At 41.0% G+C, this 19552-nt stretch overlaps 1 protein-coding gene across 1 annotated transcript; it reads left to right on the top strand.

The window, feature by feature from the left end:
- Positions 1-1315: 1315 nt before the first annotated feature.
- Positions 1316-19552, top strand: LOC128721978 (homeotic protein proboscipedia). The gene is made up of 5 exons (XM_053815788.1): positions 1316-1844; positions 17185-17342; positions 17599-17692; positions 17772-18124; positions 18197-19552. The coding sequence occupies exons 1-5, from the start codon at positions 1316-1318 to the stop codon at positions 19550-19552; spliced, it is 2490 nt and encodes an 829-aa protein (XP_053671763.1).

The raw sequence follows: 19552 nt of genomic DNA, 5'->3' as shown, positions 1-19552 counted from the left end.
TCGCGTGTAACCGTTCGCTTTACACAGAGACCCTTTGTGACGAATCCTTGTATGTGGTTAGAAAAGCTCAAAAATTTGCAGGGCCCCGAGCCCGACATTGCTGTAGCATATGTTTCAAAGGTGCGACTTAATGTTAATAACACAACTGTTATGTTAACAAATTATCAGCATTAAAGCAAATTGTCGATCGAAGAAAAATACTCATAAATTAATAATCCGAAGAATACCGTGTGACAGTTATAGAAAATTCACTAGTTATGCTAACAGTGCTAATATTGCCACTAAGAAATCAGTTAGTGAATGTGATACATCCTGAAACAGAGAACGGAATTTCAGTGTTACATCCGTGGTGTGAGGTTGATGGTGATATTTAAATCATTTTCAATCTACGTTTAGTACATGATTTATGCAAGTCTAAAATGTCGGCAGTTCCGGTGACACCCAAGTCCTCGCGGCAACCGTGATACTGCTCCTGCGTCTTGCCGTTAACTTGTCATACTTATCTCGATGCTGCTCTCGCTATCGCCGGTGACATCAATGCCCGAAGCGCGCAGGAAAGGCTACGTGTCTCGTGTATCCATGGGTGTAAAGAAACCCCAGATCTAACCAATGTCGGGTGTTCGTAATAAAATCATTGATGCTGACACGTGTATCGGTCGTTGAGAGCATATCCATTTTCATTCGTTCTAAAGTCGTTTTAAAGTTATACCCCCAAAGTGATAAGAAAAACAAAGAGGGCCCTACGCAACGATAATCATCATGCACATCCTGGTGTTAAGTCATAAATTTTACGGCAGCATCTTTGGTAGGGCAGTAAATATTGTTACTATCGGTAACAAATCGTCGACACAACCAACCATCCTGACCCAACGAGCCTTTTGATGCGAATAGTAGCTGGTGCTTCCAGCTAAAACCATAGGTGACGTCGAATTGTGCAAGGTGACAATGGAGTGATAATAGATTTAGAGTATTTTGCGGCACATGATAAAGTAATGGATCTGGCGATTTATTCTCCCAATTTTGAACACGATGTTTTTGTAGGCTCTCTTTAAAAACCCTATCCAACTGGTGGAGTAGTTAATGTACTCTACGACTGTTGGATGATCCATTTGATCCGTTTGATGATTGGGAGGTTCATTTGGAATGCTTACCATCAAGTTGATAGGATTATAATTCTCTCAATTTGAAGCTAACAAAGATACTACTTCTGAATAAAATCAATCTGTTTCGGTGACAGAATCAGCACTAGACAAGTACACGCAGCTTGCAGGCACAAACGTAATTCCACGTGACCCAACTTCATCCCAACCTGGCAATGCAAGAGGTGTGCAGTTCTATCGAACACATGGGAGCACAAATTAAATCGGAATCTCCGGCGATCGGTTCGCTACAGAGTGGTGCAGCGGTAGTTGTTGGAAGTGAAACGGATATCACCAGTCCTCAGCAAATTTCGCTTGCGACTGCCCAGCAACAACAGCACTCGCAACAAACGATCATCGCTGGTGGCGGTCAGCTAGTGATCGGTCGAAAACAAGTGATCTGTGATAAGCCATCGCGAACAACGGCCCCGCTATCGGTCGTTACGGCAGTAGAAGGTTTGGGCCCCCAAGGTACAGCTTCACAGCAACAGCAACCTCATCCGGATACTTCTTATTGGATGCAGAACGAAAGTGGCTTCATCAATTCGCAACCCTCGATGGCAGAGTTTTTGACACATATCGATAGCGAAAGCCCGAAACTTATTTCCCAGGGATACCCAATGGGACCCAGCGACAGCATGGAGTCCGTGCCGGAGTACCCCTGGATGAAGGAGAAAAAAACGGCTCGCAAAGCCACTGCACAAGGTACGTTTTTCTTTCTTTCATTATGACGTTTTGTACGACGGCCATTTTAGTCATTAATGTTATGGGACCCACCTATCCCATATGGCAGTGAGTTACGTTGTGTTTGCTTGGTTACTATAGTTACTAGCTGTGGCCGTGTAATATTACAGCCTATAATTCAACCAACATTTTATAAACGAAAACCTGACATTATCCTAGATACCCTTTTTTCAGATATTCCTTAGGTCATAGTTCTAAACGTTGGGACAATCAAAACCATATTTAAGCTGATCAGGCATTCTATTTGATAACTTATTTATCATAATGTTTTGTTACCTTTTTTGACTAATAATTAAAAAAAATATTATTTTAATTTCTTTTATCATGATTGATTTTAAACAATAAGAATTAAAAGTATAAACATAGAAGAGCTCGTATTCTGCCTAATGTTGAAGCTCAATAATGCAACAGGGCTTATGAGAAATTCATTTTCTGATTTCATTGTTAATCAGATGTGAATCCCGATGATAAGATATTGTTCAGATAACATTTAAATTGTTCGAGTTAAGTCCAAACCGATTCGAAACGTGTTTTGATACTGCTATCATTTACGAAACAATTTCGGCAGTAAATCAATACCAATCTACATGTTTCCTACGAAACATATTGCCAACAGAAAAGTTTGCTCCCTAGTAGTAAAAGTATCGAGCTCTTAATAACTACAATATTGGCTAAAAACCAACGAATATCTTGATTTCCAACGATGTTGTAACCCACTTAAAATGCCATCTTCGCTTGTTCTGCCGTTGAAAGAACATTTTTCTGAAAAACGATCGCAGTTTGAGCTTGAATAAATCTTAATATATATATATATATATATATATATATATATATATATATATATATATATATATATATATATATATATATATATATATATATATATATATATATATATATATATATATATATATATATATATACCTTGCATACTGTGCATAAATTTAGCAACAATGTATGTAATAAACATAAATTGCAGGTAGTTAATGTGAGCGTTTAAGTCTTTTATGAGTCTCTCAAATATATTTCAAAATACTTTATACATATGTTTGTTGCTTTGTTCAGATGTGTCCAGATCGATATGTAATCACGCCATACTCGAGTCATAACCGAACAGCCACAAGTCTACTGACAGAATTGATCTTAAACAACAGACCCATTGCAATTTATTCCACGTTCTGCTCCATGAAATGTTGAAGGCATTACCTTAATTTTAAAATAAAATTAAAATATATGATTGATCTTATTCTTAATTATTATTACCTCTCATAAATGGATCCAATACAATCCAGTCCTACTACCAAAGTTGACGTTAATAACGTTTGCATACGTTACATGCAGGGACCAATATGAACCTATGAACATATCTATCTATGTTCACACCTTGCATCATATAACTACTTAGAACAAATGAAACCACAATCCTAATTTCGCGTTTCTCAGAACGCACTCACGTTCGTTGCTCATCAGGCAAGCAACCGTCTGTCTGTTGATATTTTCCCATTCCTCTTACAAATCCTCCATAATTTAGCCTGGTATCGAAGGTTGCTCATGTACTCTCATACACATTTACGCGTACAGTCAAATCGCCTACCGCTTGATGGAGATGCTACTGTTGAAGCGACTGCTGCTACCTTACGTGACCACAGCATGGAACGTAGCGATCAAACGTACCATGTCCAAGAGCGAAGATAATATTTTATTAGACGTGTAATAGTTTTAATGGGTGCTGTTTACATGACATTATCCACCTTCACGCGTTCTGCACGAGCTGTGCGCTTCCGTTCTTCCTTCCCACTCAATCGATTGCCTAATGCCATTCCGATACCGTTGGGCCATCATAACCATGAAAACGTGTGTGGAGTGGCTGTATTGCCGATGATTTACTACCATTCACCCTGCTTCTCGGTTTGTAAGTCATATCATCGAGGGCTTCCGAAATGGTGCGAGCTGCTCTCAGCAAGCCAAGCGCCGCACGCAGGACAACCCCCCGTCGGTCGAGAGCACACCAGGAGGCCACACCATTCAAGTACGATAAACTTGTAAACACCGCATGTTCCAACCGTAGATGAATGATTCACCGATATCATTGTTATGCCTTCGTAGCAGGCAAACACGGCAATTCATATAATAATGGGCCAGGAAGAAAAATCCACGTGGGTACAAATGTTCTATAATTCGATTTTCAATGCATTCTCACCTTATAGCTGGTGCTTTGTGTTACTTTACAACAACCAATCGAGTAGATTCATCTTTTGGCGTTGCGCCGGCTTTCTCATTATGAGTATGTTACAGCTAGAGGAACGATCGCAGATGATGGTAACTGGTTATGTGCGATTTTACGCATCACCGTCATAATAATGTAATATCGGCATGTCATCAAGAGATTACTGCATCAACACAACATCTGTGCATGTTTGAATCATAACACTGTTTCAGTGAGGCACTTCTATACACTTCACTAGCCATTCAAATGGGCATAACCCAGCTAAGCAAACGTTTCACTATATAATTATAAACAAAACCAAGCAGTCACATAAATATTACGAGCATATGTCTAAGACATGGTGAAAATCCATATTTTAACAAAGTAAACTATTTGTGAGATTTGACACTTATTGTTCATTAAAAATTGACTTAAATTATTGTGATCGTCGGACGATAGTTGAAATAAAAAAACGCCTGTAAAACATATTAGCTAATTAAATACAATCAGAAGATATATGCTCAACCTGACATTTCCGAGAGAAAAGTAGTAAATTGTGCGGAATTCAACATATATATCGAGCATGTATGAGCTTACAACAGACGTTGTTCTGCCCTTTATTTAAAGTATGAACAAATCTCCACACGCTAATGAAAATCTCGTCACGTTCCATATTTTAAATTTTTTTATCCATGAGAATTGATGCTACATAAAACTGCTAACCGACCTGGTATCATTAATCGGTGGCACTCGTCACGTGGACAAAATGCCCTTCAAATGGCACGTACTTTATTGATGTCAGTTGCATCGGACGACAAAAAAAGCATCATATCTGTCCTATATCTGCGCGCGCTTAAGGACAAATTAAAACAACAAAAAACATAACGCACATCGCACATCGCGCCGTACAGTTCTAATTGTAGTCTCCCTCATAACTGCTCCAATTGCTCTGTCCTCATCACTCATCAGTAAAGCATGATCTATCTAACAATTGTATCCGATTTCGACCACGCGTCTCCATTCAACGTCCAACGTAGAAACAACGAATGCAGAGAGAATTGTGGTATAAAATCGTCATCCACCAAAGCCACTGAAAAGATAGCACGGAATCCATGTAACGCCAGTGACACATGTTACTCACAGCGCTGCGTACCTCATCGGACCACTTTTCCCTCTGTCCTTCATACCTCGCATCAATGTCAATGCCTGACATACTCATCACAACGCGGCGCATTCTACGAGTTCTTTCAATCACTTTATATGGGCGCGAGAGAAAAACCTGACAAAAACAGAATATCTAGACTCGAACGCTCGAAGCTTCCCATTTGGCATTAGTATGATTAATGATCGTGTTCCTTTTAAAAATACTACATCTCCCGAAACGGCTTTTTTTTGTTCGTCTGCTCTGCTCCAAACTACCTGTGCACCTTTACCACGTGGCGTGGGCTGGTTTTACAATAACGTTTCTATTCACGATAACGTAAATGATCTATACCGATCCTGTGGTTTTGTATGTATATCAATGCTCATTGCAGAACATACCGTTATTATCCGATTTCCTGTTCTTTAAACGACACATAAAAAGGAATTCGTTAGAGTTTTGCATAGTTAAGATCCAGTTGCATTTAACCTGATAAAAGAGCAATCTTCATATTTAAATCTTAGTAGTTAATTTTAAATCGGTAGCATAATTGAAAAAAAAACAAAGCAAGTATATTTTTAGCTACAGTTAGTTGGAGAACATTATTACCGTTACGGCTCATTTTTTGAGAATCTTTATGATTCTATTTTTTACATTTCACTCAAATTAAATTTTAAGACATTCACTAGTTTACCAGCGCTTGATCAGTTATCTATGAACGTTCTAAACATTCATTCGTACGCTCTTATACCAATGCATCATTCATCAAAATCTATACAAATCGTTTGCAACATTTAGCGCATGGCTTAAAACAACTTTAAAGTTTTTACTATTTGTTAAGCAATCATGTAGAGCTTCTTTGGCTAACGTCACGTATGCAGCACCAAATTGACGTGATCGAGTTTAAATGATCGTTACACGAAAGTTTGCAGCTCCATTGCAGTGCACAATCGATCGAAGAGCACATCACGCCCGAGCCTCTTGTACGCGCTAACATAAAGTTGAAGCATTCAAACACGTCAATTCTGCATACGGTAGAAGAATATCTTCGGGGTATTTCTCAGGGTTTGCTTTCAATTACGATTTTCCTTCACACAGCTCCACAAATGCATGTGTTTGCCTTCAGCAGTGCTCGCTTATATGCGAATATCTGACCATCTCAGCTCGGAACGCGATTCCATCCTACAAAAATGCCCACAACTCAAGGGCGTTTCAGTTCTTATGCGTGTCTTATAGAATTGGACGCCGTTGGAACGAAACCTATTTAAATCTTGCGCATGGTCACGACTCAAGCCCAGGCCAGCTTAACCAAGCGCAAGCGAACTCCCAGCACAAGCAGGTCAGACGTAGCGAAGGTGCACACGAGCTACGGTGTTCTGCCTACGGAAGAGGAAGCAAAAGGAAGCTAAAAAAAAAACTCAAACTACTCAACAGTATGACAGGAAGAGTGAATGGAAAAAAGTGTAGGCAGCGAAGACAGAAATACTCTCGCATGACAAATGAAGTAAAATAACAGGTTACACAAAGAATGATGATTTCTAAGCTACATACTGGCTGCACGAAACTTGCTCATGTGTCGACTTCAATGCATATGCCGCAGTAACGTTTCTTTTTTCTTTCGCTTTTTACTGTTGGTGTTGTTGTTGTTATTTGCTGCCGAGCTGCCGCATCATCGCGAATGCGTTCCTAAGGGCTTGTGTTTTTATGCGCTTTTTATTGCCCTTTTGCCATTTGCGGGCCACTTTTGTTGACGGACTTCAGTAAACTCCGGTGTACCGACGATTGCATCTGCCGTTCAGAGACAGCAATGGCTGACCGCAAAACACATCGCTCCCGACTGGTGATTTTTCATTGCTACGGTATTTAATTCGTTTCATTTACTGTCGTAGCTACCCGCAGATGATCGCCCGAACGCGATAGTTGCTCTCTGTTCAGTTTCAACTATTGCCAACATGCATATTAAGTGAACAAATAATTACTTCCCTCGGCAGCTTTCGGACTGGCAAATGGCAGGCACCGATCGTACACTCGAGCCGATCAAGCTGTCCTGCGCACGTATGTGTGAGCTAGTGCCAACGTATGCACCATGTTGAAATGGCGCCTTTTTGCTGCTCAACTTCGTGTTATTGTTTTTTCGCACCAAACTAAAAGCATACACCATCATTCGCGTTTTGAGCTCAATGGTTTGACACATTGTTGGCTCCACGTATGGCTGCTAACAGGCTGCTTTCAAATAGATACTGGATTGCAACAACATTTCTTTCCAACTTAACATTCACAAAAGTGTACGTTTGCGCTGTAATGCTAAACGACCCGGTAAAACTGTAGCTTGAAGGGCGGCTAGAATCTGGATGATACAATAGCAAAAAAAAAAACGAAAACCGATCGGAGCTCAAGCGGAATGAGCCCGCAAACCAAAACAAAACGAAAACAATTTGTCTTTCGGTACTAGTGGTCCACCTTCCACCAGCGGCAAAACGATTGCCGGCTGGCTCCTTTAACTAGATTAATGATAGTCTGACCTTCAACGCCTGGCCACCTTTTGACATGATGCGTTCCCATTTCACCGATCTGTTGAGCCGCCCTGAAAAATGGAAACCATTTCCTATTCTTTAACAAATTCTTATGGATCTAACCGCAAACAGCCGGGAATTTCACGCAACCTTCGAGGGATAAAAATTAGGAGCCCATCGTACGAAAAAATGGCACATACTCAACTAAACGACGAAAGTCAAAAACAGTTGCCCCAATGGCAGTTTCTCATGCCGTATTCCTAGTTTCCTAGCACACATTCCCACATGCTTACAGTATCGACGCCTAGAACGGTGTCTAGTACAACGTGCTCTCTAAAACAGCAAATCGTTCGTGTACTGCCATGCGTTTCGGCAAAGTGGACTGCTTAAAAATAATCATTTTTACAATTATGTAGAACATGCAAACCGTACACCATCAAGCAGCACCTCGAATTCACTTTCGCAAGCACCGGAGAACATTAACTAAATATTTCTTCTTTTGTAACGCCAAAAAAAATCCTACTTCTCATCTAGCTCCACAAATTTTATGCATACACCCTGAACTGATCAACTAAATGAACTGCTGCCGTAGCGGTTTTGTACGCTCCGGAGCTACTCGTGAAGCTGCAGGATTGCCACTTCTTGCGGTTGACATTGTAATTTTATGACTACTATAAATTATATTGTCGTCATCATCGCTCTGCTCGCTCGGTTTAGCATTTTTAAAAAGACTCACTTTGGGCCAGTGCTGGTTCATGCGGTTTCTGTCCCTGTTTGTCTTGGCCTGGCCACCCTTCTTTCCGGTTCCTTTACTTTTTTTCCCCCTCTAGATCAACTTACCCGCTCGGGGCTGGCAAAAGAGCGCAGGGAGCAAAGGGCAAGAACACACCCCTGTCTAACATTGCCAGCGCCGTAGGAACTGCCTGCCGACTGCCAGTCGAACACGGCCAGGAAAGAAAAAATGTGAGTGTTTATCAAATAAATACACATGAATAACAACAGTATAAGTGCACACCTCGAGGCAGCAGCAGAATTCCTTCAAGAACGACCACTCCCTTTTTCGGAGTGTGCTCGCTAAGGGAGCTGGATTAGAGGATTGAATGAACGCGAAACACAGCAGGACGTTCCATCCTGCCACCACGCACATACAACAAGTCGCGGGGAGCGGAGAAGAAAAATGGACCATGATGTGCTAATCTGCTTAAAAATATTATGTTATCATTCCGTATACCACCGTGCCCTACGCAGCGGTGCGTTTCGGCTGCTAGACGTGCATCGTTGTGCCAGCTTCGCCGACTAAAATGGGGTGGTTCAGAGGTTCACCGTGTGAAGTCGACAGGTCAAGCAACCATTTGTCTCCGAGAGAGGACCGTTGTCTCTGGGGATCAATAAAATCACCGCTGCTAAACGGTTTGAAATTTGATAAGGTTGAGTTTTATTACGGGATAATCGTCTCCCAGCACCGCTTACGGCATACGGTCCTGTTCTGCCACGGGTACGAGAATCGTAACAAAACACTTACAAACCTGCCTCACCCAACATCACCAAGGGCGCCAACGCCTTCCTAGACATTCGCAGGAGGCGCCGTCATCACCATCGTATCATACCCCCGGTCGGTCTCGTCTACCTACGGTCTTGAACGAAACGAAACAGAAAACGAAATGTTTTGAATGAGTTTGATTAACGATCTAACATGATTCTTGCTCTGCTTGCTTTCTCGTACCTATCCCTCCCCAGTACGCGTGCAGAAGATAAGTGTGAGAGCAAAGATACGCGCTTCACTCTCCCAATCGCCTCGACGATGCCCGTCGCAGTGCCAACCCGAAAGCCTGATGGTGCTGATGAATTGCGGAACAATTTCTCTTCAAAAGAACCGTAGACACCTTAAAAATTACTCGCAATCCACGGGCGCTCACACTTGCCGGAAATCTTCATTCCACTGCGCTAACGTTCCTAGAACGGTCGGCCTTGGTTTAGGCATTAGTTGTGGGTTGCTTTGATTGGTATCCGCTAGCAACGGGGTGCGTTCAAAGAGAACCAATATTCTACGGCTTGGGGTTTTCATCCACTATCGTCGGGGTTCCTACGGTCCGAAGAAACGAGTTGCGATGCGCTGCAGCACAGCATAGGCGTGAAAATTAAAATTTACCTCGGTTGATTATAGCCTCTATTAGTGGTAGCTTAAGTCATAAAACCGCGCATGATTGGCATAACAAAAATTAGGCACCAAATAAAGGGAAAAGAGTGTAATCAATTATGCACACGAACACTCGCGCCTCGGCCATTTGGCCTCGAAATTCGGCAACGAAACGTACACCATTGATAAAAAAAAATACTTGCACCCTGGATCTTAAATTCCGTCGCCATATGTTGATGAGCAGATGGTTTCCCCGGGATCAGAAACCCTACAAACCAAAGCTTGCGATATGATAGGTTGTATATGAGGGGAACTGTGAACTTGTGTTGCGATACGTTCTCACAACACAAGTATTTATACTATACGCCAATGGCTTCTTCTTTTTCTTTGCGAAATGGGATGTAGCCTTATGTATTTGAATACTCCAAGGAGTCACTTCTAATATATACAAATGTTGGGCCCTTCTTTATAGGCTCGACTATCTACAGGCATAAGCCTATCAGTGAAATACACCGGATACAATCGTCCACTTCCGAGAAACAACGATTGTATCATACGTCAATGGCAACGGAGTGTGATGATGGTTCCGTTAAACTTCACTATGGATTTGTTATGATAATATGAAAATATGACTCAGCGAATCACTGGTATGCGTTGCACTGAACCGTATGTTAAACCTCATTTCATTGCCATTTCACTCAAGTTAAAAAATTCAAACACTCAAAACATTAACCGGATTATTGTAAAAGATTACACCTCCTACTTGCGGATGTCGCACGAACGGTGACAAAGACTGCCTTCCTGCTATTAGGCACAGTTTTGATGAAGGTCTCCATCAAACTGACATTAATTGCTTGCAAAAGAACGTAAGACATCCCAAAATATACCCACAAAAACATATTGCTATGGCTTAAGCAAAACGGGTCCGCTAACCAACCGCGAACGCATTCAAGACAAATAGACGTTTATCTCACTCCTTGTGCCATCCTTTTTTTTTACGAATTTCTTTCCCTCCGAGTTTTCCAGCTATTATCGCTCAAAAATCCCTGCGACACTCCGTTGCAGCTCTATCCGACCATTGGGGCAGTGATAAGATTTCATACTAAATTTTATGAAACGCGTACCCTACCCACCATCACTGTTCTAGAAATTCACCAATTCCTTTTTTTTGTGAATCTCCTCCTAAAGATCTTTAAAACAACTTCTTCCTGACATAGAAGTGAAGGAAAAAGGAAAAATTGAATACAAATTGCCATGCACCAAGTACCACAAGGTGGATAATGTTTTTGCTTGAATTAGGTAATGGTCAAAATTAAAATGATTAAGAAATTTTCATTCAATATGTGTGTATTGCAATTTAGAAATCTTGAATATGGCTAAGTTTACATTTTTGCAATATGTTCTATACAAAGAAATACCAACGAAAAACCATCCATTCTGTCAAGAATTGCATAAAATCCCTATACAAATATCGTTATCTGAAGTGTATTGGAGAAAATTTACTTTACCAAAAGATTTTTCTTTCGCTCTACAATCCCAACTTTTTAATGCTCTAATTTTATGCCTGCAGAAAAAATATACGCATCCGCCAGGCCAGCTCACCAGATGATGGTTCGAAGAAAACAGCGCGACGAGCGAATAATATTCCATTTTCCCCGGAAACGACCACGCGCGTCATCCACAAATTCTCATCGTCATTCTTCCGTTCCTCGTCCCCTTTTATCCTACTTTTTCGCATTTCTGACCGCTTTCACGTCGCGCTTCACAGCTCCCATTGGGGCCTGCAGCATATTTACGAAATCTCTCTTACTTCCCCCATGCTGCCAACAGCGCGATACACCGTTCAATGGCCTGTAAGTCGCAGGAAAAACGGTCGATTCTACAACGCCGGATGGGGCTCTGGTCGTTTTAAAGAAAAATAAATAGTAGCTAAAATTACTGCGAATGGACATGCACAAAATAGGCGTGCATTCAAAAAACACAAACATACATGCATTTTCTGGCCAATAATCAAAAGACACTGTTTGTGGGCGTACCTTAATGTTTGAAACAAATTATTCAATTTGTAGTTAAAATTTTTACTCTTGCTCTAATGCTTGATCCGTCCTGAATGCTAAATGATTTTGCTATATAAATATAATCGTTGAACTTTCTATACCATCGCTATACACTTAAAGCAAGTATTGTTTGAATGCTCGAAAACTTTTCATTCCACCCATCGGGCATTTTTCCCCTTTTTTACCGATTGCATTTTTGCTGCTTATGTTGCTCTCACCTACTCCGCTATGCAAGCTAGTTTCGCACTAACCAGCGCGCTTATTTTGCATATTAAAGATATTAAACGCAGTCCCGTAATTGTTTTCGCAATCGTTTAAATTTATTCTCGCTGCTTTCCTGGTGTAACTAGCAGAAAACCGCATATTAACGATAGCACACCGCCATTGCTAGTCTAGCAGCAAAACGAAATGACACCGCGTTCCTTCCACGACTTTAAATGACAGGAAAAAATATATATATGCTGCATAGTGTAAAAAACTTACCCATTGCCACCTAACCGTTGGAAGGAACAACAGCAACAGAAATTAAATGACTTAAAAAAACCCAAATCTTTTCCGAATCACTTCTTCACCGTTGAATGTTTATTCTTCGCCCCCTCAGGCAAAATACATGAAATGGTGTTTTTTTTTGTAGGGAGCTGAAGGCAAGCATACTTTTTATAACAAATTTATTCTCATCTACTGCCCTTTTCATACTACTACAGCCCTTACCCGCATTTTTTATTCCGCTGCATCCCGTTGCTGAGTCTACTTTTATGGTTTGTTGAACTTGTTTTACTCTCTTTAGGTAAATAGTCCACAATCTGACCAAACGGAATCTTTAGTACAATTTTTAAACTGCTTGCAGTGAAACTTGACGTGCTTTTTCCTGATTGAGTGTTATTTTTTGTCATCTATTATAAACTTCTCTAAAGTGCAGATTTTGATTTGGCACTGTCCAGGGAATTGAAACAATCGTTTTTCGATTTGATGTATTTTTTTTTTATTTTTCTGCATCACCGGCCATTTCCTAATCCATAACACTTTCTGATTCGTAATTTGTACTCCTACCCTGGGATATTTGATAAATTGCATGTCTGTGACCTATGAAAATCAATGTCCTCTCTACCACCTCGAGGAGTAGGTGACGAAATTGCCGAACACGATCCTTGGCTGCTTTGACAATGTCTGATCTCCTGATGACAAATCTCAGTGACCATTTTTTTTTTCTCAAAGCCAACTGGAACAGTGACCGCTCTTCTGAACAGGGGAACCAGAGCCAATGTCTACAAGAAGAAATCATCCTTGCCCTTCCGGCACGCACAGGTGTTACAAGCTCCTGTTGTCCTGACTCATGGCGCCCTTGTCCAGGCTATCTATAAACAAAAGCATACATACTGCGCTCGTAAGCGTACGGTCTCACACAACGTGCCAGCTCGTAAGCGTTTTCGCACATCACGCCGTCGGAAACCTACCGAGTCAGAAGAGGGATCAATTGTTTACAATTGACATGTGGTGATCAATCAATCATTTTCGAAAAATGATTTCCAACTACCGTTTCGCAACGTGCTCTTCGGATGCGCTACCGTTAACGCTGAACTGCCATCGCCAACCGGTGTGTGGGTCTATCGCATGTAACTAGCCGTCAAACCCTGACAGTCCTTGGGATGACAGTGACGCTGTTGGGATAACACGCGCTCAACCTACGTTCTTGGTTACCGTCTCAGAGTGAACTGCTCGTAAAACATACACATGCGTATTTCTTCCAACGGTGCGGAAAAGTATTGACAGGGATGGCGACTATACATTTTACATTCTATCTTCAACGAAAGAAACGAACCATTTTCCCCAACGGTTTTTTTTCTTGCTTTGCAGTGAATGATGTCTCCTGCGCACCAACATTCTACTCATCCACACTGATCGTATAATGATTGATTCTATGTGCTGATAAATTCTGTACTGTAGAGGGGTCACTAACCCTCGCCAGCGTTTCTGAGATTTTTCACTCGTTATATTTGCAATCTGTACGTTTTATAAAAAAACACATTTAAAACACGCTTCTGTCAATATTTGTTTTCAACATTTTTTAAACCTTACGTTGTTATTGACGTTGAATGAACTATTTTCATCAGAGTATATTTTCAAATATGTTTAATCAATATGTTTAATTGAACATGCCCTTAAAAATCACTTTCAACTGTATGAGTTTTTTTCTTTTATAGCTCACGCTGCTAGTAGCATTGAATGCACTGAATTTTATTTTATTAGAATGCATGTTTTTACATCGCATAATTGATCTTACTCCTGCAATTGAACCAATTATAAGACAAACCTGGAATTTCTCTAATAGAATTTATTTCTTTGTTTATAATGCAAATAACATTTGAACAATATGATAACAAATAATGGTTCACATCCAGGAATTCTATTGTTTTCAATTTTTATTAGTAATCTAATATGCTGTTCTACAAAATTTTGTTAATTACGTTAGCCAGGTTTGTTATCTCAATCCAAAGTAAAAGCAAAGTAGGAAGTCATGCACCAAATGAAGTTTGTTGTAAGTTCGTATACTGTATGACCGTACATCGTATGTCATTTTGCAACTATAATATACACGGAATGTTCAATACGAAAACGTGTGAGGTCTCTATATCAAACATTTGTCATCAGTGTACACATAATTATACTATAATTTAAAATTTTTATAATCAACTGACGGTTTGAAATGTTCTATTGCCTTTGTATAATGATGTAGCACGCACTGTTTAAATATCACCATTTCGTTATTCAAATAATTTGAATACACTCATATGTTTTTATTGATGTTTGTCTATTTTTACACAACTTTAAATCGTGTAGTAAAAATCAAAGCACTTTTTTTTCGAAGATCTATGCTATAAGCACCAAGGAGAAAGAAATGGAGAAAAAATCACTCATGCTGGTACTCACGATGGAATGCGCTAGTCAGAAGTTTTCCTTGAGGCTATTTTCGACACTTTTTTGCACTTGCCACCACCATGAATCATCGACTTCGATTTGTGGTCGCTTCCGTCTGTCGGTGCTTCCGAGACATCTTCCATCATTACTGGAGCCGTACGCTGTGAAACAGTTTTATTTTTGGTGATAATAATGATGGTGGCGATGATGGTGGCGAATGATAGCTCGAATGATAAGGCGAAAAACTAAGCGCTGTTCCTTCTTTTGCTGCCAGTATACGCTGAGATGTGCTAGGGCACACTGGGAATATAGAAAATCAACTACGTATACTGGTACTAGACCCTTTTTCCAAACTCACCGAGCAATACGTCTTCTGGGGCGCCGACGGACCAAATGGAGCAGTCCATCTCATCGTGGTTACGACCTTTTTTACATGCGCAAACCCCGCTGTCAAGGATTTTGATGTGTGCTGCATGCTCACTGACCATTTGCGAATCAGCCAACTCATTCATATTGACATTTTACTGCTCGTACTTTATGAAACGCTAGAGCAAAGAACCACATTGTCGAAACAAAATGATTGTATATCTACCTCTTATGAAGCCATCACTTTCTGTTTACTCTATTGAATGTTTTGACTAAAATTCTACCACAAATACATTTCTATGTACTAGTTGCACATATCTGATACAAAGGTGCATTTTGTATACTCTTCGTAAATACTATAAACTATACTATTTACTTTGAAAAACAGAGTAATCTAAAACCTATGCAAAAACAATATAAACAGTAATGACGTACGATGTAAGAATCATTCATTTTCTTTCATGCCTGAATGAGTATTATTTATTCTTTTAAAGGCTACATTCGTTTTAGAAACCTTGAAGTGTTCTGCCTATTTCTCAAAACGAATTTGTGTACAAGCAAGGTATTGGCATACCGCAGAAAGATTATAAGATTGTGAAACTTTCAGCCCCAAAATAAAACTAAAGCAACAAACCAACAGAAAATTTTATTATGTAGACTTTCTATTTACATATTTCTAAGTATCATAATTTGCACATTATTGCAGATTAAATTCTAAGTCAATTTACATAAGAATTAAAGGAATTACAAAACATTTAATTAATAATTTGTAGAACAGAATTTAAAAACAAATTGAAGCATTATTCACCTTGTTTGTATATATCTTTGACTAAAAAGTAGCTACTATTTGTTGTTTTTGTATTGATTAGTTTTGTATTTGTTACTTTCTTATAAATATTTGCTTGAGTTGTTTAGGAACAAAAATAATTATATAGTTTGCATATTAGCGTAAAAGAATAAGAAAAAATGTCTCAAACATCATATCATTTGCCTTACAATGAATCAACACGATGTACAACGTACGGGCATTGATATCTCCCATTGATTAGTTAAAACGAACATATATCGGTTTGATTCGGTGTGCTGTACTACATAGAAGTTCCTCAGCTTATCAACGACCCTTTCGTCGAATCTCATATGCTATCAATGTCAGTCAAACGGAAGCTATTTGAGTCCATTTTGTAGGCAAACTAGCTCAATAATACGCTAACTACAACAAAACAACAATGCAGCAAAAAGCCACTCTCAAATTCTTTAAAAGCGTCAACGGATAATGGTCCAAAATGCGACAAAAATTGTTGATGCGGTCGTGGTCCCACACCTATTTCACTTATTTCTGCCATAGAATTCTCTTTAAAGTGATAACGGAAATTGACCATTCAATTTTACTAACCACCAATAAATCCCTGCCCGCGGCCTCGAATCAGAATAATTTTCCGGTTCCCGCGCTCACCACACTCACCGCAGGCGAAAAGAGGGACGATAATCAAATTACAATAAAATATCAATTACCATTGAATAATAAATTATCGTCCGCCACCGTTTGACAATAGCAGCTTCCGTGACCCCAACAAAGATTCCCCAAATCCGTGTTCCTACACCCTTTCGATCTTCTCGTCACCATCATCGGTGATGTGTTATGTGCTTCGGGTGAAAATAGCGAAAATCGATTAACGCACTTTCCCTTTAACGTTCGCACCAATGCCGTATGGTGATTCCCGCTCATTGCGTCTCGTCTCGTCTTGCACTCTGATCAACCAGGCAGGTGTTATTAGCTGTCATGAACGGATCAATAACCAACCAACGAAACGTACAAAGCAGCGCGAAACTCCTGGCGCGCTCGTTTGGAAGTCACATTTTTGATCATCAAGTTATAGTGGATTTTTGAGTTTACTTTTTAATGTACGCTCTTCACTCGCATTTCTCTAATTCATCTCTTTTGAACGTCTACCTTTTCATCCGCAGCCGAGTTTGTCGCAGAGAATGGTTTGCCACGACGGCTACGCACGGCCTACACCAACACGCAGCTTCTGGAGCTTGAGAAAGAGTTCCACTTTAACAAATATCTTTGCCGACCGCGAAGAATCGAAATTGCGGCTAGCTTGGACTTGACGGAAAGACAGGTAAAAGTCCGATGTAATTACATGAACCATTATTGCTTGGTATCTAGGTAGGACGGTGGGTTGGAAAAGATTTCTTCATTTCCGGTTTGGCCTGCTAGCTGCTGGCACAATAATGAGCCCGTGGCCATACTGACAATAATGATGCTGTATTGACTGTATGATTTTATTGTATACTTTCTCTGTCATTTGTATGTTTTCTCCGTTGATGCGGAACGGCGATGTCGTTCTTTTGATGATCGGTCGCGTGCACTACCAGGTGAAAGTGTGGTTTCAAAATCGACGCATGAAACATAAGCGACAAACGCTTTCTAAAACAGATGATGACGATTCCGGTAAGGATGATCTGAAGGGTGAGTAGTGCATACATCCGCAAGCCATGCAACAGCTTAACCATGAACGTTTTTTCTTTTACTTGCTCTTTCGTTCTAGATTCCAATTCGAAAAAATCCTGTCAAGGATGCGAGCTGCCGTCGGACGACATACCTGACTCGACCTCCAGCTCGAGAGGGATGAATAACAGTACCCCGAACGCGGGTAAGTCGCCGCTGCGTAAAGCGCACCACAAACCAATGAAGTCGATGAGCATGTTTCCTGAACATTCACCTGACACTATGCCAACAGCGATGACACCGAATTCAACCGTTGAACTGAACACTCCGACCGGCGGTGGAGGAAACTCAAGCGGCGGAACCAACGCCGTCAGTGCCGACTCAAGCGTTGCCTCGACAGGCAGCCTCGACGAGGAAGAAGAAATACATGCCAAAGTGAAGAAGAAACCTGACGTAAGAAGCTACAACAAGCGAACTTGCTTGATTACAAACCATGCTCTAATGAAACAACTTTATATTACACAGGCTCAGACCATCAAGAAGGAATCGGTAAGCTCCACTAAAATGATCAACAGTAATCCGTTCAAAAATTACGAAAATTCCGGCTACCACCCGAAGGACACTGGTCCCATCGCGGGCACGACAGCAGTTCCGATTCCTATCCCACACAGTCCTGTTTCTACGTCGGCCGTTTCGCCGAACAGCAACAGCAATAACAACAATAATAACAGTAGCAATAACAACCTTCAATCGTATTACAACCAATCAGGCCCCTACGGGGTGATAAAGCACAAGCTAACGCACGGGCCGGTCGTAGGTCACGAGAACGATGGTTCACCAACAATTAACGCTGGTGGTCCGACAAGTGGTGCTTTGTACTACAATAGTAAGCCACACGAGTATTTCGGTAAAACCGATGCAGGAGCTCACTACCAGTCTCCGTATCAACACTATCAAAAGCCAATCATGCCGCCTGGCGCGGGGTTTGGTGGTGCACCGAACGCACTGAATGAAGGATATCCCAGTGCCCAGAAAATTGAATTCAACCCAGCGGTTGGTTTGAAAAATTTCAATAATAAAGTGCTGTTGCAAGACTCTAGCGCGAAGCTGCAACATCACCAGCAGCAGCAGCAACAGCAACAACATCAACAGCAGCTCAGCGAGTCCGCGTTCCATCATCAGAATCAAGCCTATTACAACAGTTGCGAAACCAGCCTCAACAACGTTGGACAATTCGGACCGGGCGGGCAACAGTACTATCCGAATGATTACGATTCGCAGCCTGAGTTCGGTGGAGGTAACTACTACGATCCCACAAAAACAGGTGCAGTTGCACAAGGGCACTACTATGATAGCATGGGATCCTACCATCATGGGGGATCGAATATGGAGTATCAAGGTAGCAACGCATACACAAGCGTTGGCGCTGGAGGCATCGGAAATGAGTCGTGCGAATCCTTCACTTTCCACCAATCATCGCCCGTAGCTGGTGCGTACTATGAGCAGCACAATGTTCAGCAACATCAGCATCACCAGCAACAACAGCATCATCATCAGCATCCTTTTCAACAGCAAACCACCCAACAGCTACATGCATTTCACCAGCAACAACAGCAACAACAACAAACGGTGGCCAATTCGGCCGGTGTAAATAATGGTGTAGTCAGGACAGTTAGCCAGGTTTCAAACCACCAAGAGCTCACTGGGACCGAACTTTGCCCATTTAATGGCATTCCTCCCACAGTTGGTAGCAATCCTGGAGCCGGTAGTCAAGCCAAACCGACCGCCATGGTTAATCTGGACAATTCCAACTCATCCGACTTCAATTTTCTCAGTAATTTGGCTAATGACTTCGCGCCGGAGTATTACCAGCTTAGTTAA

Source organism: Anopheles nili, chromosome 2 (assembly GCF_943737925.1).
Source record: "Anopheles nili chromosome 2, idAnoNiliSN_F5_01, whole genome shotgun sequence".
NCBI classification, from domain to species: domain Eukaryota; kingdom Metazoa; phylum Arthropoda; class Insecta; order Diptera; family Culicidae; genus Anopheles; species Anopheles nili.
This window is presented reverse-complemented; position numbering and strand designations above follow the sequence as displayed.